This window comes from Bos grunniens, chromosome 7, assembly GCF_055505025.1.
Source record: "Bos grunniens cultivar Pamir isolate PY7600 chromosome 7, Bosgru_T2T1.0, whole genome shotgun sequence".
Classification (NCBI taxonomy): Eukaryota; Metazoa; Chordata; class Mammalia; order Artiodactyla; family Bovidae; genus Bos; species Bos grunniens.
In genome coordinates, this window is record NC_141171.1 from 5,416,490 (window position 1) to 5,444,355 (window position 27,866).

The 27,866-nt window shown below is 46.4% G+C and overlaps 1 protein-coding gene, 1 long non-coding RNA gene and 1 other non-coding gene across 20 annotated transcripts; 1 reads left to right on the plus strand and 2 right to left on the minus strand.

Moving 5' to 3' along the window:
* Positions 1-1,430: 1,430 nt before the first annotated feature.
* On the minus strand, positions 1,431-4,848 carry RPL18A (ribosomal protein L18a). Its single transcript, XM_086408453.1, has 5 exons — positions 4,794-4,848; positions 3,245-3,424; positions 2,578-2,707; positions 1,799-1,908; positions 1,431-1,577 (listed from the first exon to the last, which is right to left on the minus strand). Exons 1-5 carry the CDS (start codon positions 4,809-4,811, stop codon positions 1,485-1,487), a joined length of 531 nt encoding a protein of 176 aa, XP_086264579.1. The 5' UTR covers positions 4,812-4,848; the 3' UTR covers positions 1,431-1,484.
* LOC147368125 (small nucleolar RNA SNORA68) lies at positions 2,028-2,161 on the minus strand. Its single transcript, XR_015168687.1, has one exon. It is a non-coding gene; the product is annotated as a small nucleolar RNA SNORA68 (small nucleolar RNA).
* A 10,645-nt stretch (positions 4,849-15,493) lies between the features above and the next one.
* On the plus strand, positions 15,494-27,753 carry LOC147368126 (uncharacterized). 18 transcript variants are annotated; one of them, XR_015166494.1, is made up of 7 exons: positions 15,660-15,941; positions 18,999-19,036; positions 20,451-20,559; positions 22,183-22,236; positions 25,710-25,756; positions 26,353-26,500; positions 27,324-27,753. It is a non-coding gene; the product is annotated as an uncharacterized LOC147368126 (long non-coding RNA). The 18 variants fall into 18 exon arrangements; XR_015166492.1 differs by lacking the exon at positions 15,660-15,941 and adding an exon at positions 16,135-16,346; XR_015166493.1 differs by lacking the exon at positions 18,999-19,036 and having other exon boundaries at positions 15,506-15,941.
* The last annotated feature ends 113 nt before the right edge of the window (positions 27,754-27,866 follow it).

Consider the following 27,866-nt stretch of genomic DNA (forward strand, 5'->3'; position numbering starts at 1 on the left):
TGGTGTGGGACAGTCCTGTGACTCCATCACTGTATGGTCTACAATCTCCAGTGAGGCAGTGATCTGTGGTCTAGGCAGAGGGCTCAGCAATGTAGGGAGGTAGGGAAGAGCCGCCGGTGCTGGCCTGTGTGAGCTCAGTCACTTCAGTTCTGACTCTTAGTGACCATGGACTGTAGCCCGCCAGGCTCCTCTGTCCATGGATCCTCCAGGCAAGAATACTGGAGTGGGCTGCCACGCCCTCCTCCAGGGGATCTTCCCGACCCAGGGACTGAACACGTGTCTCTTACGTTCCCGCATGTGCAGGCAGGTTCTTCACCACTGGCAAGCCCCAGGCAGGGGCTAGAACAGGCAAAGCAGTCACCAAGGACCCAGGGCCTGTCTTTCCCGTGAGAATGGTTAGTCATGCCTGAGACCTGCCCCGGGAACCTCTCCAAGAACAGGTGGGATTTGAAGTGAGCCGATTTTTTGGAAACCACCCAAGATCATCACGCCAACTAAACCCCTCCTTGGCCAGGTCGGGGAGGGGAGGCTGTGCCCTTGTCCAGGACCATGCTCCTCCCAGCCCCCACTCCACACTACCTCTTTGTGCCGCAGCTTCTTCCCCATCCACGGTTCTCTGGAAGACAAGGCAGGCCCTGACTGACCTGTGTATCCACTGCCTGCAGAACAGTGACTCCCCAAGGCAGCTGAGCAAATCTAGTCAGTGCCCTGATCTTCTGAGGACGACACCAAGGTACAAAGTGCCTGGATTGTCCAAGGTGACACCACCAAGAACTGAATTCTTAGCTGTGCCTCAGCCTCCTGGTTGAGGAGCTCAGGGTGGGATTAGCTTCATGCCTGGAATTCCCCAGGCCTCAAGTAGACAGATGCCCACTGAGAGACCGTGGCCTCCTAGGTGGGATTAGGACAGCTTCATTCAAGGGGCCCCCAGCTGGCGGAGGGGAAACAAGCTAGCATAGCAGGCGCACAACGCTCTTGGGCGCCCCCTTGTGCCTGCTCTGAGGATCTACAACAGGACTGGAGGCTAGGTAGGGAAGATCACACCTGGAATAGAACCAAACCCACAGGCTTTTCCCCCAGGGTGCAGCTGTCCTTTTACCACCAAGAAATGATTGGGGGGGGGGGGGGCGGCGGGGGGTGGCACAGAGCTGAGAAATACATATAACATGGCAGGCAAACCAGATCTGGGGCCAAAGCTGGGGCCTGCAGCACACCCCGAAGCTCACAGCAGAGCTGCCTGATGGCACTGAATGAAGAGAGAGCTGAGTGGGGAGGAGCTCGCCCTTCCTAGACCACCTCCCCTTAGGGAGAATCCAGTGCTGGGCCCCTACTCAAGGAGAAGAGGACCCCTCCCAGCGCACTCACAGCTTGGCTGCACCCTTTTGAGTTCTGCAGGGTGTGTAAAGAAAACAAGAAGTGTATATGGGCACTCAGTTTTCCCACTAAGTTTTATTTGTGCAGCCCTGGGGACAGAGGGCCTGAACCTAAAAGAAGGTGTTGGGCCTCTTGGTGGTGAAGCGTGGCTTGTGCTGGCGACGGAGGACCCGGTGGGGCAGTGGGAACTTGATCTTGGAGTCCTGGGACAAGAAGAGGCAGGTAAGGGAGGGTGGCGGTGGTGGAAGGCTCTTAACCTTGTCTCCCAGGGACCACTGAGGTGTGGCCACCCCCCACTGGGCTCCTGCGTCAAACCCGCTGCCTCATTGCATCTCCGAAGGCTGGGGGAGCTGCCAGACCAGTCTGGTGTTCCAAGAGAGCCCCCTCAGCCCAGCCCGCCCAGCAGGACCCGGAGGGCACTCACGTGGAACTGCTTGACCGCGGGTCGGCGGCACTTGCTGGCTGCGATCTCCTCCACCTTCATGATTTGGATTGAGTGGGCCCGGGCTCGGTGCCGGGCGCCCATGTCTCGGTCTGCAGAGACCAGGAGGGGGCAGGGTGAATGTGTACACTTTTCCATCATGGGTGGGGAAGGAGGGCACTCGGGGACCAAATAGCCAAAGCATCTGGCCCCAGCAGGCTCCGGCTACCAAGTGTGTAGAACCTCCAAATTCACTTTGAGGGGCACGGCTGCAGCCCCACAAAGGCGACGAGGTAACATTTGCTGTTAGCACCTCTGTTTAAACCACTGCTACAAGAAACAGCAGTTCTTGGGTTTAGGTGCTTGGATTCTGGTCCCGGCAGGTGACATACGCTGGGAGCACCCAGGGTTGCTAATGCCAGGTCCCATCCCCGGACAGGGGCTGGACTAGGTTTCTGGGAGGTAGCTGCATCTATATAAGGGCTGACCTTAAACCTCAAGAGGAGGTTCAGATGCAGTTGGTGCTGGTGAACCAGACCCCCTCCTCTCCACCCACCCCCGGCCCAAGTCCACTTATTGCCAGGTTCCAGAAAAAGGCACACTTGGGGCATCCTCTCCACTCCTAACCCAAAGCAAATACCTCCCCTGCCTCGATCCCTGAGGACTGCCCCCTAGCCCAAGAAGCCTCTTGCATTTCCTGTGCATCTGTCTGATAGGGAAGTGTCAGACTGAGCTGCAGGTGCCTGCCCTGTTGAGTCTAAAGCAGAGGCCCGGCGGCTTACAGCACTGGGTGACGGCGCCGGCAGTGGTCAGATCCCGGTACTCCCGGTACATGTTGTGGGTGCCGCTGCGGGAGTCATAGCGCAGCCAGATGCCGAAGTTCTTCACTCGCAGGGGGGATTTCTCGAACACCTGTCAAGGAGAGGACACGGGCTGAGGATAGAACAAGTGGGCCTCGACCAGGGCCCCCCACCATTCCTGAACCTCTGCCTCCAAAGCTACGAAGGATGGTCCAGTCCCTGGACCTCTCTTGCCCGTCTCCCAGTCCCAGCACCTTCAGGCACCTGAGGGGAAATCTCCACGCTAACCAGAGGGATGCAGGGCAGTCCAGGCTGGGATGCTCCCCCGACGGGGACCGACAAAACTTCGGAATCCCCCCAACCAACCAACAATTCTCTTGGGACCATCTGGGCCATAAAACCATCAGTTACCCAATGCAGCCTCACTGTGCAGAGTCCAGCACCGCCCCCTCCACTTTACAGATGAAGCCCAGGGTTTTCTCATTAGGTAAAGGGCACCAAGCCACCTATCCCATCCTAATGTAGGGCATGAAGACCACAAAGGAACAGGATCAGAGGCTGTAAAGTCTGCTAACTCTGAAGGGTGACAGATGCCCCATGGCAAAGTGTAAATTCACCCCAATCCCACCCAGCTTCAGACACCCCATACCTGTCCACAGTAGACAATTTCCCCCGAGGATTTCTTCATCTTCTTCAACTGAGACACAAAGTACCAGAAGCGGGACTTGGCAACAACATGATTAGGTGCAAAAATTCTCATGCGATAGAGGGGTGGCGTGTGGCATTTGGGGGTCGGCAGGCAGCGCCCCACCACCTTATACTCTCGAAGCTAAAAAAGAAACAGTGGTTGAGTTGGGGACCAGCACCCGAAGTCTAGAGGTGGGGACCAGCACCCAAAGTCTAGAGGCGACTGCGGAGACTCACTCTGCTCCCTTCCCCAAGCCTGTTGACAACCGGATCAGGGGATAGAGAGGGTCAAGTCCCACCCCAGCGCCTTCCTGGGATATCTGGGTGACTGGGGGTCATTCCAGTGTCCAAGCCTTCCACATAAAAAGGAGTGAGAGTGGGGAGGATTAACCCAGGTGCCTGAATGCCCTTTGCCCTGGCTCAGGAAAGCTGGGTGAGGCTCTCAGCCCCTCTCTCCCTTCACATTAGCTAGGCATAGACCGGGGGGAGGGGGGGGTTGCCTCCTTCCTCCAACACCTCATCTAGTACACAACAACCTGTCAAAATGAAAATTCGGGACTCCGGAGACTGACCGGCTGGTAATCTCACAGCCAACTCCAGGCAGAATCAGGACAAGAATCCAGCTCCCTGCCCAGCTATGGGTTTCCCGGACTTAGGTCATGACTTGCAGCTGTCTCAGTTTCCCAGTTGCAGTCCAAGAGGTTTGGACTCCCAAGCAGAAGCTCTCTGTTTGTACAGATGCAACAGGGATGATATCTGCTACGTTCAAATCCTGGGATACAGTAGAAAGGAGCCATCTCCACAAAATGGCTCATCACCATTTTACTAATTAATGTCAGTAGAAAATAACCCCAAACATCACAAACTCCATTCTTACTTTAACCTCTCAATCTGACTCATCGGCCTCCCAGACCACCCATTCAGGAAGGGACCGATGCGGTCAGACCCCTTTCCAGTGTGCAAACTGGAGCTGGAAAGCTGAGAATGACCCACCCAAAATGCTTCTCCGCAGGGTCTACTCTTTCATCTCTGAGCCCTAACGCTGATTTTGCCCATCACCTGCCACAGCGGTTAAGACTCCCACTCCCCATGTCAGCCCCGAGTTATAATAATTTTCTTCTATTTCTCTTACAGCCATACCAAGAAAACACAACACTATTGCCCGCCAACTCCCACCCTTGGCACCATATTCACTTCGCAAAAGGAGAAACTGAGGCTCGGAAGGTCGATGAGGTCCCGTGGCGCGTGTTTCCACGCCGCTCAATTTGTCTCTTTCTGTGGAAAGGAGACTCGGACTCCCCGGACCCCGCGGTTCCCGAGCCGGCCCGGGCCACGCTCTGGCCTCCCCACGCGGCTCCGCAGTGGCCGCCATGTTGGCCGCAACTGGGGACCTCGGCGCACTGGCCCTAACCGGAACGCGCACTCCCCGGGTGTCCCATGCCTCCTCCCGCAACCCCCGATTCAGTCCGCGTCGCATTCTCTGACTCCTTGCCCCACCGCGCCAGCCTTACCGTCCCTGAGGCCTTCATGGCGCTCTACCCACGACCGCCACCACCCTCGGAAAGGAAGTGGCCGCCCTCGCGCAGCCGCTCACCTTGATTTCGCGGCCGGAAGTCCCTCCCTTTCGATGCCGCAAGCCCATTGGCTCCTCAGCCCCGAGCTCAATAAGATTTGCTTGTTCGTTAACTCCAGATCCACCAACCTCTCAGAGCCCGGCCTCCCTTTGCGGCGAGACTACAATTCCCGAGACGCAGCGCAACTAGGCCTCCTGTTCTAGCGAGGCGTAAGGGAGCGTCGGTGCGCGCGGCATGCCGGGAGTTGTAGGTACACTGGGCGGTCTCGGAGGCCGGTTCCAGGTTCCTGCCTTTACATCTATCTGTGTGCATCATCGTCCCGGTGATGAGGCTCCAGGACCTGAGCGTTCTCTTCTGTAAAATGGGAATGTGTGCTTAGTCGCTCAGTCGTGTTGACTCTTCGCGACCCCATGGAAGAATACTTGGCTGGAGAATCCCATGGACGGAGGAGCCTGGTACCCATGGTAGGACCCCATGGGTAGCCTGCAGCCCATGGGGTCTCGAAGAGTCGGACACAACTGAGCGACTTCCCTTTCACTTTTCACTTTCATGCACTGGAGAAGGAAATGGCAACCCACTCCAGTGTTCTTGCCTGGAGAATCCCAGGGACGGGGGAGCCTGGTGGGCTGCCGTCTATGGGGTCACACACAGTCGGACACGACTGAAGCGACTTTGCAGCAGCAGGAAGAATACTGGAGTGGGTTTGCCATGCCCTCCTCCAGGGGGTCTTTCCAGTTCAGGGATCGAACCCAGGAGTCCCGCATTGCAGGCGGATTCTTTACCGTTTGAGCCACCAGGGAAGCCCAAAATGGAAATAGTACTGGTGTTTTTTTTTCCTAGTAATGTTACCATACTGGCTTCCCAGGTGGCGCAGTGGTCAAGTATCCACCCGCCAAGAGACACAGGTTAGATCCCTGGGTCGGAAAGATCCCTTGGAGCAGGAAATGGCAACCCACTGCAGTATCCTTGCCTGGAAAATTCCGTAAACAGTGGAGCCTGGCTGGCTACGGTCCATGAGGTCGCAAAGAGTTGGATGGGACTGAGCACGTAACACTCATTCACACTCAACTTGTGTGAAAGGCCAGGTACAGAGCAGTTAACAAGTGCTAACATTCATTAAAGGTTTTCCTGGTGGCTCAGTGGTAAAGAATCTGCCTGCCAAGAGATGCAGATTCCATCCCTGGGCCAGGAAGATACCCTGGAAAGGGAAATGGCAACCCACTCTAGTATTCTTGCCTGGTAAATCCCATGGACAGAGGAGCCTGATGGGCTACAGTCCATGGAATCGCAGAGTCAGACACACTTAGCAAACACACTAAACATTCATTAAGCAATGGAATAGTAATTATTATTATGGGAGGATCTGATCTGTGTTTCATAGTAGCAAATATTCAAACCCCATCTGCTTGTTTCCAGTACAGATCCTGAGGCGGAGTAGGGCTTGGGGCTTGGGGGGTGGGGGTTTATGGGGCTGCTAAAAATGATCAAGGGGCAGCCCCACCTTTGGAAGCTCTGGGCTTAGCAATTTGTTTAGGCAAAAAAGTGGCTCCTCTGGAGGGGAGACCCAGGATGGAAAAGGAAAGAACTCACGAAGTCAGGCTGTAAAGATATAAAGATATCCTGAAAGAGGATAAACTGGAGGGTTTATATTAGGAGAGAGAGCTCTTGGAGGAGGTGATAGTTGAGCCCAATTAGAATTTTTATTTTGCTAATTAAAATTAATAAGTTTAATTAAGATATGGTTCACAGGGACTTCCCTGGTGGTCCAGTGGTTGAGAATCTGCCTTCCAATGCAAGGGAGTGGGTTTGATCCCTGGTCAAAGAACTGAGATCCCACATGGGGTGGGACACATAAACCCATATCCCCACTTACTCTGGAGCCCTGTGCTCTGCAACAGGAAGAAACCCTGAGGGCCACAACAAAGACCAAGCACAGCCAGTTTTTTTATAAAGGGGAATGTCAGTTAAAAAAAAACAAAACGTTATAGCTCACATGCCATACGATTCACACATGTAAGTTGTACAATTCAATGTTTATTTTAAACTACATTTACATACATACATATATATACACATTAGAGAAGGAAATGGCAACCCACTCCAGTATTCTTGCCTAGAGAATCCTGTGGATGGAGGAGCCTGGTGGGCTGCTGTCCATAGGGTCACACAGAGTCGGACACGACTGAAGTGACTTAGCAGCAGGAGCAGCATATAGACACAGTTGTGCAACATCACCATAAAATTGAGAACTTTCCCTTCTTCCCCCCTGAAAGAAGCCCCTTACTCTTAGGAGTCACTTGCCATTCCCTCCCCATTCCCCAGCCCTAGGCTACAGGAATCTGCTTTATACCACTATGGATTTCCCTATTCTAGACATTTACATAATTGCATGCATGTTCACTCTCAGTCATGTCCAACTCTTTAGGGCCCCATGGACTGTAGTCCACCAGGCTCCTCTGTCCCTAAAATTTTCCAGTCCAGAATATTGTGGTGGGTTGCCATTTCCTCCTCCAGGGGATCTTCCTGACCCAGGGATTGAACCTGTGTATCTCCGACTCCAGTATGTCCTGCGTTGGCAAGCGGATTCTTTTCCACTGCACCACCTGGGGAATTGGACTCACACAAAATGAGATCTTTTGCGTTTGCCTTTTTTCAGTTAGCATAATGTTTTCAAGGTTCATTGACATTATATCATGGGTCAATACTTTGTTTCTTTTTACAGCCAAGTAATATTCTATCGTGTAGATACATTTTGTTTATCCATTCTTCAGCTGATGAACACTTGTGTGGTTTCTACTTTTTGGCTATTGTAGATAAGGAAATAATGACATTTCCATGCAAATTTTTGTGTCAATGTATGTTTTCATTTTGCTTGGATATTGCCAGGGGTGGAATTGCTGAGTCCCTTGGTAATTCTCTGTTTAACTGCCAGAGTGGTTTATAAAATGCCTGTATCATTTTACATTCCCATCAGCAATGTGTGAGAGTTTCAATTCTCCACCTCCTCACTGATGCTTTTTATTATTTTTCTCTTATAACCATCCTAGTGGTGTGAAGTGGCATTTCATTGTAGTTTTGATTTGCTTTTTGCTGAAAAGCAATTTTCATTGCTTTTGGGCGTCTTTTCCTGTGCTTATTGACCCTACCTGTATCTTCTTTGGAGAAAGTCTATTCAATTTCACTGCCCATTTTTAAAGCATTTATTTTATTTATATATTTTTGACTGTGCTGGGTCTTCCTTGCTGTGTGTGGGCTTTCTCTAGTTGCAGTGAGTTGGGGGCTAGTCTCTAGGTGTGGTGCACAGGCTTCTCAGCGTGGTGGCTTCTCTTTTTTCAAAGCCTGGGCTCTGGGGCACTCGGGCTTCACTAGTTACAGCATGTGGGCTTAGTAGTGCGTGGGTTTACCTGCTCTACAGCATATGGAATCTTCCGGGAGCAGGTATGGAACCTGTGTTCCCTGCACTGGCAGGTGGGCTGTTAATCACTGGACTACCAGGGAACTCCTGCCCATTTTTTCCCCCAGAAAAGGCCTCACATATTTATTACTAAGGCAAAGCACTAGCTAACAACAGAGAACCAACCATTCCATCCGTCCTATAGAACACATGTGGGCTGTTCCAATGGTAGTTTAGTGGTTAAGCGATATGGCAGGATGCCAGCAACCTTGATACAGCCTGCTGCTGCTGCTGCTGCTAAGTCGCTTCAGTCGTGTCCGACTCTGTGCGATCCCATAGATGGAAGCCAACCAGGCTCCCCCATCCCTGGGATTCTCCAGGCAATAGTACTGGAGTGGGCTGCCATTTCCCTCTCCAATGCATGAAAGTGAAAAGTGAAAGTGAAGTCTCTCAGCCGTGTCCGATTCTCAGCAACCCCATAGACGGCAGCCCACCAGGCTCCCCCATCCCTGGGATTCTCCAGGCAAGAACACTGGAGTGGGTTGCCATTTCCTTCTCCAATGCATGAAAGTGAAAAGTGAAAGTGAAGTCGCTCAGTCCTGTCGGACTCTTAGCGACCCCATGGACTGCAGCCTACCAGGCTCCTCCATCCATGGGATTTTCCAGGCAAGAGTACTGGAGTGGGGGTGCCATTGCCTTCTCCCTTGATACAGCATAGATGTCTGCTACTTCATATGTAGTGAATATGAGAGTGAGTGTTATTGTTTCCTTCAGATAAATATACAGGGGTGGAATTGCTGGATCATATGGGGCTTCCCAGGTGGTGCTAGTGGTAAAGTACCCGCCTGCCAATGCAGGAGCTGTAAGAGACATGGGTTGGATTCCTGGGTCGGGAAGATCCCTGGAGGAGGGCATGGCAGCCCACTCCAGTTTTCTTACCTGAAGAATCCCATGGACAGAGGAGCCTGGTGGGCTATGGTCCACAGGGTTGCAGACTCGAACATGACTGAAGCGACTTAGCACACATAGTAGTTCTAATTTTAATTTTTTAAGGGAACCTCCAAACTGCTCTTCATAGGTGGCTTCATCAGTTTACATTTCTGCCAACAGTGTGACAGGGTTCTTTTTTCCTCCATGTTCGAAACTCCAACTGTTCTCTTGTCTTTTTTTCTTTCTTTCCTCAATGCAGGGCATGAGGGAGGCTTCCCTCATAGCTCAGTCAGTGAAGAATCTGCCTGCAATGCAGGAGACCTGGGTTCAATTCCTGGGTCAGGAGGATCCCCTGGAGAAGGAAAGGGCAATCCACTCCAGTCTTCTTGCCTGGAGAATCCCAGGGACAGAGGAGCCTGGCAGGCTCCATAGACTGCAGTCTATGGGGTTGCAAGAGTCGGACACGACTGAGCGACTAAGCACACACACAGGGCGTGAGGGATCTTAGTTCCCCTACCAGGGATGAAAGCTCCAGCCCCTGCAGTAGAAGCTCAGAATCAACTGCTGGACCACTAGGGAAGTCCCACTCTTGTCTTTTTGATGGCATTTTAACAGGTGTGAAGTGATATTTCATTGTGGTTTTGCTTTGCATTTGTCTGACGACCAGTGACTTTAAACATCTTTTCATGCACTGTACCTGATGGCCATTTGGATGTCGTCTTTGAAAAAAATTTCTATTTGGTTCTTCTGCCCATTTAAAAAAATCACATTCTTTGGGTTTTGAGTTCTTTATGTATTTTGGATATTAACCCCTTGTCAGACATAGAGTTTGCAAATATTTTCTCCCATTCTGGAGTTTGTCTTTTCATTTTGTTGATGGTTTATTTTGCTGTGCAGAAGCTTTTCAGTTTGATGTAGTCCCACTTGTTTATTTCTTTACTGCTTACTGTTGCATGAAGCCACTATTTTCTAACATAACATTTTACTTCCTTTAATGATTTTTTTCAGTATATATTTTGAGTTATTTCCTTAGTGACTGTTCTGGGGCTTACCATATGCATTTCAATTTAGAATCTCCTTGGATTTTTGCTGTCTTAAATTAAAAATATATATATTGATTTATTTTCGCTGCACTGGGTCTTAGTTGCAGTATGCTAACTCCTAGTTGCATCATGCATGTAGGATCTAGTTCCTCATCTGGGGATCAAAGCTGGGCCCCTGCATTTGGAGCACGAAGCCTTACCCACTAGACCATCTGGGAAGTCTCTATGCTGCCTAAATTTTAAGGACATATATGGAAATGCTGATCTTACATATCTCATTTCCTCTTCCCCATTTTGTCCTATTATTATGTGTGAAAGTCGCTCAGTTCTGACTCTTTGTGACCCCCTGGACTGTGTAGCCCACCAGACCCCTCTGTCCATAAACTTCTCTAGGCAAGAATACTGGAGTTTGTACTCCCTTCTCCAGGGGATCTTCCCGACCCAGGGATGGAACCCGGCCAGGTCTCTGGCGTTGCAGGCAGATTCTTTACCATCTAAGCCACCAGGGGAGCCCATGCTATTATTGTTATTATTATGCTATGATTGTTCTACATATTGCATCCACCTGTGTTACAGAACAAATAATTCATTGTTATAATGATTACTCCATGCAGTTATGTGTTTGATAAAGAATCCAAGAAAATAAAGGAGGGCAAATATCTAGAGTTGTTACATTGGTTTTCTCTTTTTGAATTTCTGGTTCGATTCCCTGTTTTTGTCACTTAGAATTACCAGAATGGAGCAGGACCCTATGCTCTTCTGTCTGCCTTTTGTCTGTGACAAAAAAACTTTAGCCAAAGAATAAGTTTAATCAGAGAAGTGATAAAATGCAGAAACAAAGGGAAACAGTTCAACAAGACTAAACAGTAACAGTTTAGTCATTAAACACAGTCAAGGACTTTTAGTTCCTCTTCACGGGTTGTAAATAATATTCTGAGCAGTATGCTGTGTGCTGTCTTTAAGATACTGAAATCTCTACCAGGTGGAAGACGTGAACTACATGATAACCAGACCCTAGCCATGACATAAGCTAAGCTGTTACGATTTCGAGAACTGGCCTCAAGGACTTGGGAACAAACTGACCCTGGAACTGAAGATTAACTGTACAGAAACAGTCAGGGTGACGCTGCAGACCACTGAGCGACCAATTTGAAGACGACTGTCAGAGCTGGCTGTGCTCTTTCTGCATGCAGCCCCCTCCCTCTGTCTATAAAACCTCTCGCCCACTGATTGTCAGTGGGTGGGGGGTGTCAGCCTTTGGAAGGAATCCACCTCCCCTTCACCCCAGTTGCCAGCATCCAAAATAAAGCAAACTTGCTTTTCCACCAACTTGCCTTTTTATTGGCTTTTGAGCAGCGAACAGCCAGATCCCACTTTGGGTGACATTACTACCTGGTGTTATTTCCTGATTTCAATACAGCTTTGTTCCTCTCATCTCCTTTGTGCTATTATTGACAAATATATTACTTTTCTACATGTTATAAGCCCTCAAATAAAATTAATAATTTTTATACAACTGCTTTTTAAAATCAGTTGAGACAAAAGGAGAACTATGCATGCATGCTGTTTTTTTATAATTACAGAATTACCTTTATTTGTGGTCTTTAATTTTTTGTATGCATCGAATTAATGTCACTCCCCTCCCCTGCCCACCTTTTGGGGTCTTTCTCTGCTGAAGGGCCCAGGAGGGAGACTAGTCAGTCGATGCCTTTCAGGCGGACACTTAGAGTGTGAAAATTTGAACGCTTGGAGGGAGAAGAACATGAAAGAGAAAGGGTGGTCAAGGCCTTAGGCTTGCACCTTCCTGACTCTGGCCCCGCCCACGGCCCACTGGCCCGTGAGAGGTGACTGCATTCGAACGGTGCTGCCGTGAGTGTCCACTAGATGGCAGAAGAGCCTTTGCCTGTCTTTGCCAGGCTGAGGCCAAATAGCCTAGGACATTGATGTGGTGGTGTAAGCAAATTTCCTGGGCATTACTACTCTGGCCTCAGTTTCCCCATCTGCAAGATGAGCCTAATTATAGTCCCCAGCTTGTAGGGTTGTTGGGAAGTCTGGTGCGTGCATCCTCAGTCGTATCCACCTCTTTTGTGACCCCATGGACTGTAGCCCGCCAGGCTCTTCTGCCCATGGGATTTTCCAGGCAAGAACACTGGAGTGGGTTGCTATTTTCTCCTCCAGGGGGTCTTTCTGACCCAGGGATCAAACCCACATCTCCTGCATCTCCGGCATTGGCAGGTGTATTCTTTATAACTGGGCCATCAGGGAAACCATTGGGCAGTTTAAAAGGTGTATAATTGTCTGTACCGGGGTGGTAGGGGCTCTCTGTCTTTGCTGGCTGTACCCCTCCTGTTGTGTGTGAACTCAGTGCTCTGGGTCTCAGTTTCTCCAGGCTTCAGAGAGGGAACAGGCAGTGGAAAGAAGTCTTAGAGCCTGGTGCACAAAATGAATCCTGCGAGGGCAGGAGAGGATCCAGAGGAGGGGCAGTAGGAAGGACAGGGAACAGAAGGGAGAGGAGAGGAGGGTGAAGTGGAGAGGGAGGGTGATAGGAAGAGCCCTGGCCTTGGGACCTGGTGCTACTGTCGCCAAAGCCTGGGTCAGGATGACCCTTGCAGCTAAGAAGAGGGATGGACACTTGGGGGGGGGGGTGTGTGTGTGTGTGTATTCTGTCTAAAAATGTTTTTTTGTTTGTTTGTTTTTATGTTTTGTTTTATGTTTTGTTTTTATGTTTTGGCCCTACCTGGCTTCTCTGCTAGCTCAGCTGGTAAAGAATCCGCCTGCAAAGCAGGAGACTCTGGTTTGACTACTGGGTCTGAAAGATCCCCTGGAGAATGGATAGGCTATCCACTCCAGTATTCTTGGGCTTCCCTGGTGACTCAGATGGTAAAGAATCTACCTGCAATGCAGGAAACCCAGGTTTGATCCCTAGGTTGGGAAGAGGCCCTGCAGGAGGGCATGGAAACCCACTCCACTATTCTTGCCTGGAGAAACCCCATGGACAGAGGAGCCTGGCGGGCTGCAGTCCATGGGGTTGCAAAGAGTTGGACACAACTGAGCAACTAAGCGCAGCACAGCACAGCACCTGCCTGGCAAGTGCTGTCATGGTTTCTGCTGCGCCCTTGACCCACCCTCTTGCCCCTGCGCACCCCTCCTGGCTGCCCACCCCCCCGGGGCCAAGCAGGAATCTGACCCAATAAGCTGGTTCTGGACCAGAGATCTCAAGCCAGGTGGCGCTCCCTTTCTGTCACATCATTCAATTAGGTGCAGCCAAGTTCCTGATTCAAGAGGCCGCCCCTGAGTGCCCTGGACCAGTTTGTTAATCCAGGCTTCTCATGCAATCCTCGGCTTGCATATCAGGTTGCCCCTCCTGGGCTGTCCTGGCTGTCACATGTGGAGCTCCGCCATCCTGACCATTCCCTTCTCCATATTGGCACCTCCATCCTTCCAGGGCTCTGCTGGCAAGAGTTCTGCCTCTGTCCTTTTGTCCCCCAGATGTCTGCAAGCCACCTGCTCCCCCGTACCCCAGGTGCCACCCCATCCTTGCGCTAGCCTCATTCCCCCCTCCTCTCCTGTCCCCAATTGTCCCTGCTCTCAACCTTCCTAAGGTTCCTCCTCTGAATTCATTCATTCATCACTCATTCATTCATCAGTACCTACTGTGTGTTGGGAACCGGGGACACAGCTGTGACCATGACAACCAAAAGCTCCAGCTAGGAGGGAGCTGACATAGCAATGGCGGAAATGGCCAAAAACAAGATAAAGAATAAAAATATGTACCACAGCTGAGTGTGGCGTGCAGGTTAGGGAGAAAAATTAAGAAAGGAAGGTTGGTCTCTGTGGGCGCTGTGCCGCTATCTGCCCTCCCCCCAACACACACCCAGGGGCCAGATCCCTATTTTCATTTCTCAGTCTATCTGGGGGGCATCCTAGGGCATTGTGAGGAGAAGCAAAGCAAACTAGAGGCTCTTTCTTCCTGTCACTCAACCGCCCCCAGCCTCAATTTTCCTCTCTGTAGATGGGTATCGCAGTTCACACCTCTGATGTTGTTTCAAGGATTAACTGCATTACCCTCAGTGGGCACCTGATGTACTGGTGATCGCTTGATAAGTGTTGTTCTTATCACCAATGATTGGTTTGGTTCACGGTCAAGTTCTGAACAGCAGCTACAGGAATTCCTGTTCCCCGCCCCCCACAATCTATGTAATTAAATATACTTCCTTTTTTGATCAACACTTGAATTTTTTATCATTTTATTTACTTTTGGCTGTGCTGGGTCTTCATTGCTCTGCGGGCTTTTCTTTAGCAGTGGCGAGCGGGAGCTACTCTAGCTGCCGTGCTCCCGCTTCTCATTGTGGTGGCTTCTCGTGCAGCACAGGCTCTAGGGAGAGTTGGCTTCTGTAGTTGCGGCCCATGGGCTCAGTAGTTATGGCTCCCGGGCTCTAGAGCACGGGCTTAACAGTTGTGGCGCATGGGATTAGTCGCTCTGTGGCACGTGGGAGCTTCCCAAATCAGGGATTGAACCCCTGTCTCCTTACCATTGAGCCATTGGAGAAGCCCTTAACTTTTAAACACTATTAACAAATATGAGCTTCCCAGGTGGCACTAGTGGTAAAGAATCTGCCTGCCAATGCAAGTAACACAGGAGATGAGGGTTGATCCCTGGGTCAGGAAGATACCCTGGAGGAGGAAATGGCAACCCACTCTGGTAATTTTGCTGGGAGAATTTCATGGACAGAAGAGCCTAGCGGACTACAGTCTATGGGGTTGCAAAGAGTTGAACACGACTGAGCGTCTGAGCACAACAGATACAAAATTCAACAGGTACAAAAAGATAAACAGCATAAACCGTCTCCCTCTTTCACTTATCATGGCTCTCCAGTTCCCCTCCTCAGCAGACACCACGTGAAAAAGTTTTTTTTGTCTCCCTGCGGAGAGTCTTTGCCAGTATGAGGAAATCCTCAGTCTCTTCTCTTTCTATACAAACAGAAGCCTCCTGCCCAGGCCTTCTGCACCTTGCTTTTTCCTTCACAGAGTACCGGAGTGCAGGGGTTAATAATCAGCCTTCTGTTGCTCTGGCTAAGCCATGAGAAAATCACCATAATTTTTACGGAAATTGGAATAGAATTCCAAGCAAAGTATAGCAATACAGTAGAATCTAAACAAAAGTACATCGGGTTGATTAGTTGGGGTCATCATGCCCTGCTAAGCCAAGGATAAACATAGTGTGGACCTTGGAACACCGGGTCAGCGCAAATTCAGGACGCTGCTTGTGCACACACCAAGATGTTTTCCCAAAGCATATGTGGGTCTATGACCTCCAGCTGGGTGATACCCCTTGTACAAGAAAATAGCAAAGATAGTTCAAAGTAATCAATAAAATGGGAGACGTGACTGGGGACACAGGAGGCTGATTTTATTGTAACACAACAGATACTTTCTGCTTGCCAAGACACTAAATAAATAAAAGAGGAGCAGGGCTCTTGATCCTAGAGGTCTTGAGTCTCCCAGTCCCATCTTTAAGACTTTAATTCTGTCTCTAGTTTCTTTTTTCCAAACTGTGCGTGGATTACTTTCGATCCCTACCTGCTGCGCTGGCTGCAGCAAGTGGCACCCAAGGTGGGGCTCAAAAGCGAAGGATCGCCGAGAGCAAAGCTAAAGTTGAAATATCGGCACAGGGTCCTGAGGAAGAATGGGGGGAGGCCTCTGAAAATCTCCTTTTGGGTAAGTAACACTCTCTCAGGCATTGAAACCAGTGTTAAGCATGGGAAATTCAGAAAGCTCAGAACAATACCGGCCACATATATGCCTCTTAAGGCAGCTTTTCAAAGCAGAGGGAACAAAATTAAGTGAGGGCAGGCTATTGGAGCTTTTACAAACCATTGAGAAACACTGCTCAAGGTTCCCTTCTCTTGGTACTTTAGATTTAGGAACAGGGGAGAAGATAGGTAGTGAACTAGAAAAACTTCTTTGCAGGGGAGTGAGTGCCCTTGCCTGTATCCATCTGGTCAACCTGGGCACTGACAAAACCCATTTTAGAACCTTTTCAGACCCCAGATAACTCAGAAGGGAGTGAGGATGAATGTGAAACCCCATCAAAGAGACGATCTGAATATGCTAGAGCCCGAGGTGAGTAGAGCAAAAAACTCAGGAGGCTCTTAAAGCTGCAGTTCCTTCTTTGCCTTTGTTTAGAGAAGACGAAGTTCTCTGCCTCCTCTTCCTCCCTCTCCTGTCTTAATTGCTGAAGTGTCTCAAGCTTTTCCTTTCTTACTACAAACGGCAGTTCTGTCACCCCTCCAGAAAGGTATTTGGTGGGCTTGACAGAAGAGTGACTTGAAGGCTATGGTGACTTGAAGGTGACTATGGCATTTCCAGTGACAATACATGAACGGATAGCTCCTGGGGCAGATCTTAATAATCCTAATGGGGTGTATGAGGCTGTACATAGATTCCCTTCAAAACATAAAGGAACTTAAGCAAGCTGTTCAGAACTATGAAGTTCTCCTTTTACCTTGTGAACAGTGCAGGGACTAGCTGAGGGTTCCTGTTTGATTATGGCGGCTCATAACCAAGCCAGGCAGATCCCCGTCTCTTTAGATCAATTGACAGACAATGGAAATTGGGGGAGAAGTCAAGATCAAGAGTTTATGGAAGATCAGGTGATAGAACAGGTGAGGTGATACTGCTTAAGAGCCTGGGAGAAAATAGAAGTTAAAGGACAGGCTTTCTTTACTTTAAGAGAAGACCTCACTTCCCCAGAGAGACAGTCCCTGCTGGAACATCTTGTCAGTCAGGCTATCTGGTCATCAGAGCCGATTTAAACATTCTCTGATTTAATTTTTAGCTATGAAACTATGATTACAAAAAAAGAGATGACATTTTTGACACTGAATAGCCATGATAGTCTTTAGACTCCGGAGAAAACTGGTTAAAATAAAATCTTTTTTGAAATCACAAAACCAGTTCTTTTTGCACATGCAATTAGGATTAAGTTGGCTTATTAAAATACTTTTTTGGAGCTCCAATTCTGCCTGAGAAACAACAATAGGCTTGGGTAAAAACCTGACGTTAACTCTTATCATGTCCTTGGGATACACAACCCACTCTATCTGGGACTCCAGCCATAAACAAATTGGTAGAACTAAAACCAAGAAAAAAAGAAGAGGCAAAGAGACATTTTAAATTTCAAGTGGAAAACTATGAGATCTCTGTCTGTCTGTCTGTCTCTCTAAATTTATCTGTGTCTCAGTGTGTGTCTTCGTTTTTGGATAATATGAGGTTAATTTATAAATGAGCTCTATTTAAATTCAGGTTCATGTGAACTGAAAAATATTCAATATTAAATATCTAACATTAATGTTTGTCTGCTAATCTAATTAAGACATGTCTCGAGTCATCAACATTATGTAACACTTTTAGTGTGCCTAGGTTTAATGTAACCTAAATTTGTCAGCAGTTCATGGTTGCTTAAAGAAAGTGATTTATGTTTTTAATAAAAAAGGTATTAAAAATGAAATTACAGTCTACTAAAAAAAAAGTAAGCCTTAAAAAAAAAAGTAAGTCTAAATTTACAGGTGGCTAAGAAGGTAATGGCACCCCACTCCAGTACTCTTGCCTGGAAAATCCCATGGACCGAGGAGCCTGGTAGGCTGCAGTCCATGAGGTCGCTAAGAGTTGGACACGACTGAGCAACTTCACTTTCACTTTTCACTTTCATGCATTGGAGAAGGAAATGGCAACCCACTCCAGTGTTCTTGCCTGGAGAATCCCAGGGACGGGGGAGCCTGGTGGGCTGACGTCTATGGGGTCGCATAGAGTCGGACACGACTGAAGCGACTTAGTAGCAGCAGCATTCTCTAAAGAAATAAATGAAGCAATGAATACAAAAAGTGTAAAAAAAGGTTTGTGGCAAATGAAAGAAGAGTTTTGTGCATGGTACAAGTTTCTTAAGACATTAAACTGCTTTTGAAGTCTTATTGTTGCTTTGACTAAGTAAATAATTATTTTTTCACAGTGAATATAAGCTGGGACCAATGTGGAATTTGGTTTTCTCTTCCTGTTAAAAGAACAAAGTTTTTTTGGAATATGGCTTTTGATAACAGACTATATAAAGTTCTTTGTCTTTAAGTGATTCATACTTGCGTTTAAAATCTTTTGTTACTTTGATAAAATGAATGAGTGTTATTTCACAATGATCCATGGAGACTATGGCACACATAGACAAAGCTCGTTCTGCTTCTACAAAATTAACTCCTTGTCAGGAGATTTAAAGTGGATAAACAATGGCTGTAAACCAGTCAGGGCTACGGGAGGCCCAAGACTGCTCTGCTTTCCCCGGCTCCCTGACAAACCTCGATTTTATTTGATAGGATAAAGCCTTTCCTGACTTCAGGGTTAATATCTCACAATAGAGGCAAAATGGTTAAAATGTGTTTTCTACAATCTCCAGTTGATTGGGGCACCCACTTTGCTGGACAGGTCATAAAGACATTGACAAAAAACTTCACAAACTTCTCCGAACCTATCGTTTTTACCGACATCCTCCATCGTCGGGCAAGGACTACAAAACAAAGGGACTGGTTACGTGAGATTGAACAGACTGCTAAATATGACTACAATTTTCATGACTTTTTGTCTGACATATTACTGGCTTCTAATCTTTGTTTTCAAATATAAAAAAGCTCTTCTCCTCAAGTCACTGATGTTTTAAAACAATTTGGTGATTTATACCTGTGGGTAAAATTAAAACATTTTTATTTTCTCTCTGCCTCATCCCTCCAGAAATTGGAGACATTTGGGTTCTGACCAGCCTCATCCAGGTAAAAAAGACTATTTCCAGACATATACAAAAATCTCAAGAGTATACTGGGGAGCTCTAAAAGAAAAATCCACCCAACTGTTGTCAGGCCTATGGTATCTATTATGTTTCACTGAATATTAAGTTCTAGCTTTGTTAATTAAGGTCTGTATTTATAGACTCACTTCTAATATAGTTCCTTGTGGTTATGTAACATTGCTAGGAGGTTTAATTAAGTTATTAAAAAGGACACTCTTAAGTTTGTTTCTAAAGCTTATCTCAGTAACTAGTCTTTAAATAAAGGTCGGATGCTCCAGGATCTACAACCAGGAAATTAACTACAAGCTATAGTCCTTTAACAAACTAAGTCAGATGACATAAACATGTCACTGGACTATATCTAATGAAAGTTCTTGACTTAAGTTCTTACTTGTGATTTTACTATTACTGCTAACTATATTGTATTCTATATTGTCTGTTTCAAAAGGTGTTGTCCCCTACATTATGTGCGTGTAGTCACAAATGTGTGACTGAGACACTGATATAATGATGGTATCAGTTCAGTTCAGTCGCTCAGTCGTGTCTGACTCTTTGCGACCCCATGAACTGCAGCACGCCAGGCCTCCCTGTCCATCACCAACTCCCGGAGTTCACTCAGACTCACGTCCATCGAGTCAGTGATGCCATCCAGCCATCTCATCCTCTGTCATCCCCTTCTCCTCCTGCCCCCAATCCCTCCCAGCATCAGAGTCTTTTCCAATGAGTCAACTCTTCGCATGAGGTGGCCAAAGTACTGGAGTTTCAGCTTTAGCATCATTCCTTCCAAAGAAATCCCAGGGCTGATCTCCTTCAGAATGGACTGGTTGGATCATACCGTTCCATATAAAATCCATAGTTATAATGGATATAGCTCATATATCTTCCTTTGGTAAGCTCTCTTCTGTACATGTGACTATTAATATACGGACCACTACTCAATCCGGTGAGACTACGAAACATGTACGAAGACATTTATACGCTTGTTTTGCTGTTATAAAACAACCAAAAGCTATAAAAACTGATAATGGCCCTGCTTATACCAGTAGAGCATTTCAATAATTTCTTACAATTTGGTCTATAAAACAGTCTACTGGCATTCCCTATAATCCACAAGGACAGGCTATAGTGGAGAGGGCTAATCAATCACTTAAACATATGATACAAAAAAAAAGGGGGAGATGCCAAGGACAACAAACAATATTGAATAAAGCTTTATTTACCCTCGATTTTTTTGAATATTTCGGCACAAACTATGGAAACTGCAACTGAGTGACATTTTCAGGCTACATCCACAAATACAACTAAGCCTGTGATTTGGTAGCAAGATCCACTAGCAAATGCTTCGTCACCAGGGAAGTTAATTCCATGGGGAAGAAAGCTTGCCTGTATCTCCCCAGGAGAAGGTCTAGAACCTGTGTGGATTCCAGCTCATGGAGTAAAACTGAGCAGAAACAACCAGTGACTCCAGGCAACCTGACCCATGGCTACGCTTGCCCTGATATCACAGTGAGTATAGCCCTGGCTTTGGCAGAAGCAAAGAATTATACCTATTGGGCCTATCTATGTGCCAAACCCCCCATTGGTAACGCCTGTTAATTGGGGTGAAGGATCTATCCCTGTTTATGTTAATGACTCTTCCTGGATCCCTGGTCCAGAAGACAAGCATTTGCCCATTCGTAAAAAGGAAGAGGAGACCCCCTTTAATAGCACTTTGGGTTTTGACACTTGGCCTGTTTGCTTGGGTGTTGGCCAGGGCTGTCTTAATCTACCAACGCAGGCTTGGCTTTCTGTAAATTCTTTAAACAGAAATCACACTAAGGTTCAACTGCATTTACTTTCTGGGTTGAGCTTCGGATATCAAGAGACTAATAAGATAATCTAACCAAGCCAGATAGACCCCTGCGTGAGAACAGCGCATATGGGCCGACAGACAAGGTCAAATACACAGGGATAATTGTCGCGGGACTGAGGGGGTGATCTTACTTAATGGCTCCTATGGAATTGTCTGGGATTGGTCCCCTAAGGGGTATGCAGTCTTTAATTGCTCACACCAAAATTCATCCTACAATCCTTACAAGAAGTTGCATTGGCCTGTATCTGAATACAATCACACTAATATTACTGCACATTCAGAATATCCCATTATCTGGCATGTCTCCTCCATAGCCACAGCTCAAATTAGGTAGGGCTCAAACAGAAATATGGAAGTTGGCCATAAGCCTGAAAAAATATCGAATTTGGGATGGAAATTATTCTCATTCTATGAATTATACTCTGTCATTCAATACATCAACAAATTGGACATTTTATACTCTAGCTGGTGTTAGGAACCCATATGTAATTATGATTGGCACTATAACTATTAATCAGAAAGGAATCTGACCTGCCAGGATCGTAAGCCATATACCTGCTTGAACAGTTCATTATTTAACTTTAATCATTCCTATGTGATTTTGCGCAGACGTTTAGGAGTTTGGCTGCCAGTAACGCAAAGTAGGCCTTGGGAACTCTCCCCTGCTATGCAGTACTGAATACCATTCTGAAAAGATCCAAGCGTTTCACTGGGTTCCTTGTTGCCGCCATAGTGGGCATTATTGCTGTCACCACCACAGCGGCAGTGGGAGGAGTAGCGTTCCATCAGATGGTACAAACTATCACTTTTGTGCAGGAGTGGCATAAAAATGCCAGTTCCGCTTGGGGAGCCCAAATTCATATAGATGAGGAGATTAACAACAAGTTGGTGGGTTTAGAAAACGCAGTACTACTCTTAGGAGAAGTACAAAATCTTAAATTGAAAATACATTTAAAGGGTCACTGGAACATTACTACTTTCTGTGTAACCCCTCAGGAATATAACCAATCTGAACACACCTGGGAAAATGTTAGACGGCACTTGCAGGGCCATACAGCCGACAACCTTACTCTAGATATTAAAAAGCTACAAGCAAGAATTATTGGCATACAGCATGCTTATCTTAGACTATTACCAGGTACAGATACACTTCAAGGGGTAGCAGAAGGCCTTAACTCATTAAATCCTCTTGAGTGGATCAAAGGTATTGGAGGTGTTCTCACTGGAACACTAGCTATGTTTTGCTGTTTCACTATAATCTTCTGTTTAATCCTCAGATGTACACAAAAAGCCCTCCAAAAACTAATGAAGAAAGAAGTTGCGAGATCGAGGTATTTTCTGCCACAAAAACAAAAAGAGGGAAATGCAGGGGTTAACAGTCAGCCTGTTGCTCTGGCTAAGCCATGAGAAAATCACCATGGGAAAAGAATAAAAGCAAAATATAGCAATACAGTATAATCTAAACAAAAGTACATCAGGTTGATTAGTTGGGGTTGTCATGCCCTGCTGCTGCTGCTGCTAAGTCGCTTCAGTCGTGTCCGACTCTGTGACCCCATAGATGGCAGCCCACCAGGCTCCCCCATCCCTGGGTTTCTCCAGGCAAGAACACTGGAGTGGGTTGCCATTTCCTTCTCCAATGCGTGAAAGTGAAGTCGCTCAGTCGTGTCCAACTCTTAGCGACCCCATGGACTGCATCCCACCAGGCTCCTCCATCCATGGGATTTTCCAGGCAAGAGTACTGGAGTGGGGTGCCACTGCCTTCTCCGCATGCCCTGCTAAGTTAAGGATAAACATAGTGTGGACCTTGGAACACCGGGTCAGTGCAAATTCAGAACACTGCTTGTGCACACACTAAGATGTTTTCCCAAGGCGTATATGGGTCTATGACCTCCAGGTGGGTGATACCCCTTGTCCAAGAAAATAACAAAGATAGTTCAAAGTAATCAATAAAATGGGAGACGTGACCGGGGACACAGGAGGCTGATTTTATCGTAGCACAACAGATACTTTCTGCTTGCCAAGACACTAAATAAAAGTGTTATCACTCCGAGGAACAGGGCTCTTGATCCTAGAGGTCTTGAGTCTGTTGGTCCCATCTTTAAAACTTTAATTCTGTCTCTAGTTTCTTTTTTCCAAACTGTGTGTCGACCACTTTAGATCCCTACCTGCTGCACTGGCTGCAGAATCTGGGAGGTCTTCCCACACAGTCAGCATTAAGCTACCTTATTCTTTTGCATAGCTGCATAATATTCAGTGCTGAGAATGGCAAATAGGTTATTCAATGAATCCCCTGTGACTGGACATCTAGGCTGTTTCCAACGGACTGCTGTTATAAGAGTGCTTTCATGACTAAATAACACTGTAAAGGTATCATTCTTGGAAGTCTCATTTGCTAGAAGGAGACTTGCTGGGTTTCAGGGCAATTTCTTCACCCTTGTCTGCTCCCTTCCATAGGGCTGGGTCATTTCCACTTTTTCTTTTTTGGCCACACCACGTGGCTTGTGGGATCTTAGTTCCCAACAAAGGAAATGAGGGGATTCCATGGTGGTTCAGTGGTTAGGATGCCACAATTTCATTGCCAAGAGCGTGAATTTGATCCCTGAATACATAACCTAAAACTATAAGACATCTAGAAATAAACGGAAGAAAAATTTTTGCAAAGTTGTCTTAGCTAGAAAACATCGATAAATTAGACTTCTTCATTTTGCTCTTCAAAAGACACCACTGAGAAAACAGAAAGGCAAGACATAGATTGAGAGAAAATACTTGCAACGCCAGGCTTTCATTCCCAGGTAACCCTGATCTGCTTTCCGTCACTAACATGACTTTGCAAGGTTCAGAATTTTATATGGAAGCTTGGTGCTCGGCTTCTTTCACTCAGCATGATAATTCAGCGACTGTTCCATGGTGTGGTGTTTATCAACAGTTTATTCCCTTTTATTGCTGAGTCGTATTGCCCTGGATGGCTGGACCGGCTTGTTCATTCATTCACCTGCTGATGAAGTTTTCGGTTGTTTTCAGTTTAGGACTATGACAAATAAAGTTGCAATGAATGCTGGTATACAAGGCCTTGCAGGGACATCCATTCTATTTTTGCTAAATACCTAGGCGTGGAGTGACTGGGTCAGATTGTAATTCTATGTTTAGCTTTAAGGAACTGCCAAACTGTTTTCCAGGGCGGCTGCATCACTTCTCGTTTTCACCAGAAGTGCACTGCCAACACTTGTTATTGTCTTTTTAATTTTTCCCATTTTGTGGGTGTGAGATGGTATCTTCATGTGGTTTGGGTTTGCACTTCCCAGGCTAGCGACGTTGAGCATCTTTTCACGTGTTCGTTGGCCACTCATATATCCTCTTTGGTGAAGTGTCTACTCAAATCTGTTGCCCAATTTCTTATTGTTTATTACTGAGTTGTAAGAATTATTCTGTATGCAGGTATTTTGTTTACTTAATACACACATTGCAAATATTTTCTCCTGATCTATGCATTGTCTTTCTGTTTTCTTGATGGTGTCTTTTGAAGAGCAAAATGATGAACTCTAACTTATAAATTTTCTAGCTAAGACAACTTTGCTTACCAGTTTGCAAAATTTTTTTCTTCTGTTTTTTTTCTGGATGTCTTAGAGTTTTAGGTTATGCATTCAAGTCTCTGCGATCCATATTGAGTTAATTTTGTGTATGATATAAGGTAAGAATTAATGTTATTTTTCATATGATGTCTAGTTGTTCTGATACTGTTTATTGAAAAGAATTTCCCTTTCTCCTTTAATTGCCTTAGTATCTGTGTCAACAGTCAACTGGCTATATTTATATGGGTTTGTTGCTCTAGTCTGTTCTGTCTTATTGATCTACCTGTCTATCTTTTCACCAATACCAAACTGTCTTATTATTCTAGCTCTATAATAAGCCTAGAAGTTAGATAGAATAACTACTCTGATTTTATCTTCTTTTAAAAAATCAGCTTGGCCCTTTGTAATTCTATATGAATTTTAAAGTCAGTGCCAGTTTCTAAAAAAAAAAAAAAATTCTGCTGAATTTAGATTGGAATTACATTGACTCTATAGACCAGTTTCCCTGATAGCTCAGTTGGTAAAGAATCTGCCTGCAATGCAGGAGTCCCTGGTTCGATTCCTGGGTCGGGAAGACCCCCTGGAGAAGGCATAGGCTACCCACTCCAGTATTCTTGGGCTTGCCTTGTGGCTCAGCTGGTAAAGAATCCACCTGCAATGAGGGAGACCTGGGTTCAATCCCTGGGTTGGGAAGATACCCTGGAGAAGGGAAAGGATACCTCCAGTATTCTGGCCTGAAGAATTCCATGGACTGTATGCCCATGGGGTTGCAAAGAGTCGGACACGACTAAGTGACTTTCACCTAGACCAGTTTGGGGAGAACTGATGTCTTAATAACACTGAGTCTTCCAATCCATGAATATGGTATTTCTTTGCATTTGTTACGTATTCATGAGTTTCTCTCAGCAATATCTGTAACTTTTAGTATAACAGTCTTAGACTTCTTTTGTTAGATTTATTCCTAAGTATTTTATCTTTTTTGGTGCTGTTGCAAATGGCATTAAAAATTTTTTTTTTTCATTTTCAATTGTTTCTTATTAGTATATAAAAATTCAACTGAATTTTATACATTAATTTTTTAAACTGTGAACTTTGAACTAATAAATTCATTTATTAGTTCCAGTAGTTGTCATAGATTTCCTTGGATTTTCAGTATAAACAATCATATCATCTGCAAACAAGGACAAATGTACCTCCTTCTTTTCAATCTTTAAGGCTTTTATTTATTTTTCTAGCCTCATTGCAATGGTTATGAAGTCTAGAACAATGCTGAATAGAAAAGGTGAGAATGGACATTCTTGTTCCCAATCTCAGGACACAATTTAGTCCTTTATATTAAGTATAATATTACTTGTAGACTTTTTTGGTAGGTACTCCTTATCAGATTGAGGAAATTCCCATTTGCACATAGTTTGCTGAGACTTTTTTTTTTTAATCATGAGTAGGTGTTGAATTTCATCATTTCCTGAGTCCATTAAAATCAGCATGGTCTCACTATACTGTTGATCCTTGAGCAACTCTTAGGGGTTAGGACTGCTGACTTCTGTGCAGTCAAAAATCCATGGATAACATTATATACAGCCCTCCATACCCGAGGTCCCGCTGATTCAACCAACTGCAGAATGTGCAATACTGTGGTACATAGTTATTGAAAAAAATCTGTGTATAAGTGGACCATCACAGTTCAACCCCTTGTTATTCGAGGGTCAACTCTACTTTTAATTTGCATTTCTCCTATTATGAGTGAGGCCGAGCATCTTTTTCTGGGTTTAAGGGCCATTTGTACTTCATGTTCTGTGATCTATGGATTCATATTCTGCTAAGTCACTGGCATTTTTTTTTTTTTTTTGTCTTCTAATTGTTGCTTGTGCTTCCCAGGTAATGCAAGTGGTAAAGAACCCTTCTGCCAATGGAGGAGACAAAGTGACGTGGATTTGACCCCTGGATTGGGAAGATACCCTGGAGGAGGGCATGGCAACCGACTCCAGTATTCTTGCCTGGAGAATCCCATGGACCAATGAGCCTGGTGGGTTACAAGGGTGCAAAGAATTGGCCATGCCTAATGCAACTTAGCACTCATGTATGCAGGAATTGTTCATACTATGAAGATATTTTATCCATGACATGAGTTTACCTTTGTCTCCAGTTCCATCTGTTTATTCTTTGCATTTTCAGGATTTATGCCAGGAGAAAATTTAGGATGTTTACATCAACAAAATTTCCAGCTTATTCATGGGCAAATTCTGGGCTGTGCCCCTTGGAATTGCCTCATGGAGACCTCCCACGCCCCTCTCTGGGGCTGAGGGTGCCTTTGCCCTCTCTGCTCCCCTTCTGCTCATTCTCAGTATACCGCAGTGGCCACCCCACTAGAGTTGTCAGTGGCCTAGAAACTCACTCTTTGCATTCTTCTCTGCTGAAGCCATCCCGGAAGTGAAAGAAAAATACTCTGGCTAAGCCCCCATGCAGCACTTCCTGCCACAAGCCTGCTCTGGCTCCTGCTGCACTGAGGATGCAACTCATGTCTCTTCCGTCTCCGCCCGCAAAGCCCACAAAGGCCCCACTGATGCCTCCAAACAAGGCTCAGTACACTTTTCCCCTGCCACCCTGTCCTCAGGAGCACTGTGACCTTACCCAGCTTCTCAGCCTTTGCCTGGGTTGTTCTGCCAGAACTACCCACGCCTCCGGATCACTGGTTAATCCTACTTGACCTCGGGTTTCAGTATATCAAAGTCACTTCCTCCAGGAAACCCTCCCAGACTTAGTGTCTCTCCTAGAAGCCTGGCACCGAGGGCCACTGAAACCCTGACTGGATACTAATTTATTTTCATCTTCCCTGTTGGCTCCACCAGGCAGAGACGAGACTGGATCTGTGCTGTACCCTGCTGTGTGGCCCCAATGCCCTGTACACCGGAAGTGCCCAGGAAGTGTCTGTGGGTGACTCAACTGAAGTCAACAAAATATGTACCAAAGCCAATTTTGTGCCACAGCTTGTGATGGGATTACAGAGATGAAAGTGAAGTGTTGGTTACTCAGTCGTGTCTGACTCTTTGGGACAGTAGCCCACCAGGCTCCTCTTTCCATGGAATTCTCCAGACAAGAATACTGGAGTGGGTAGCCATTCCCTTCTCCAGAAGATCTTCCAGATCCAGGGATCGAACCCTGGTCTCCTGTATTGCAGGCAGATTCTTTACCATCTGAGCCACCAGGGAAGCACAGAGATGAAAAGGTGCTCTAAAATTTATCCCATAGCCTTCAATAAAAAATAAATTAATTAAAAAATTTTATCCCAAAGCTCTACTTTCTGGGGTTTGTATCCTACTAAGGGCACAGCCCTGGCCTCCTGCCTCCTCCACATATGACAGCCTCAGGTGTGTTAAAAAACCTCAAGCAGA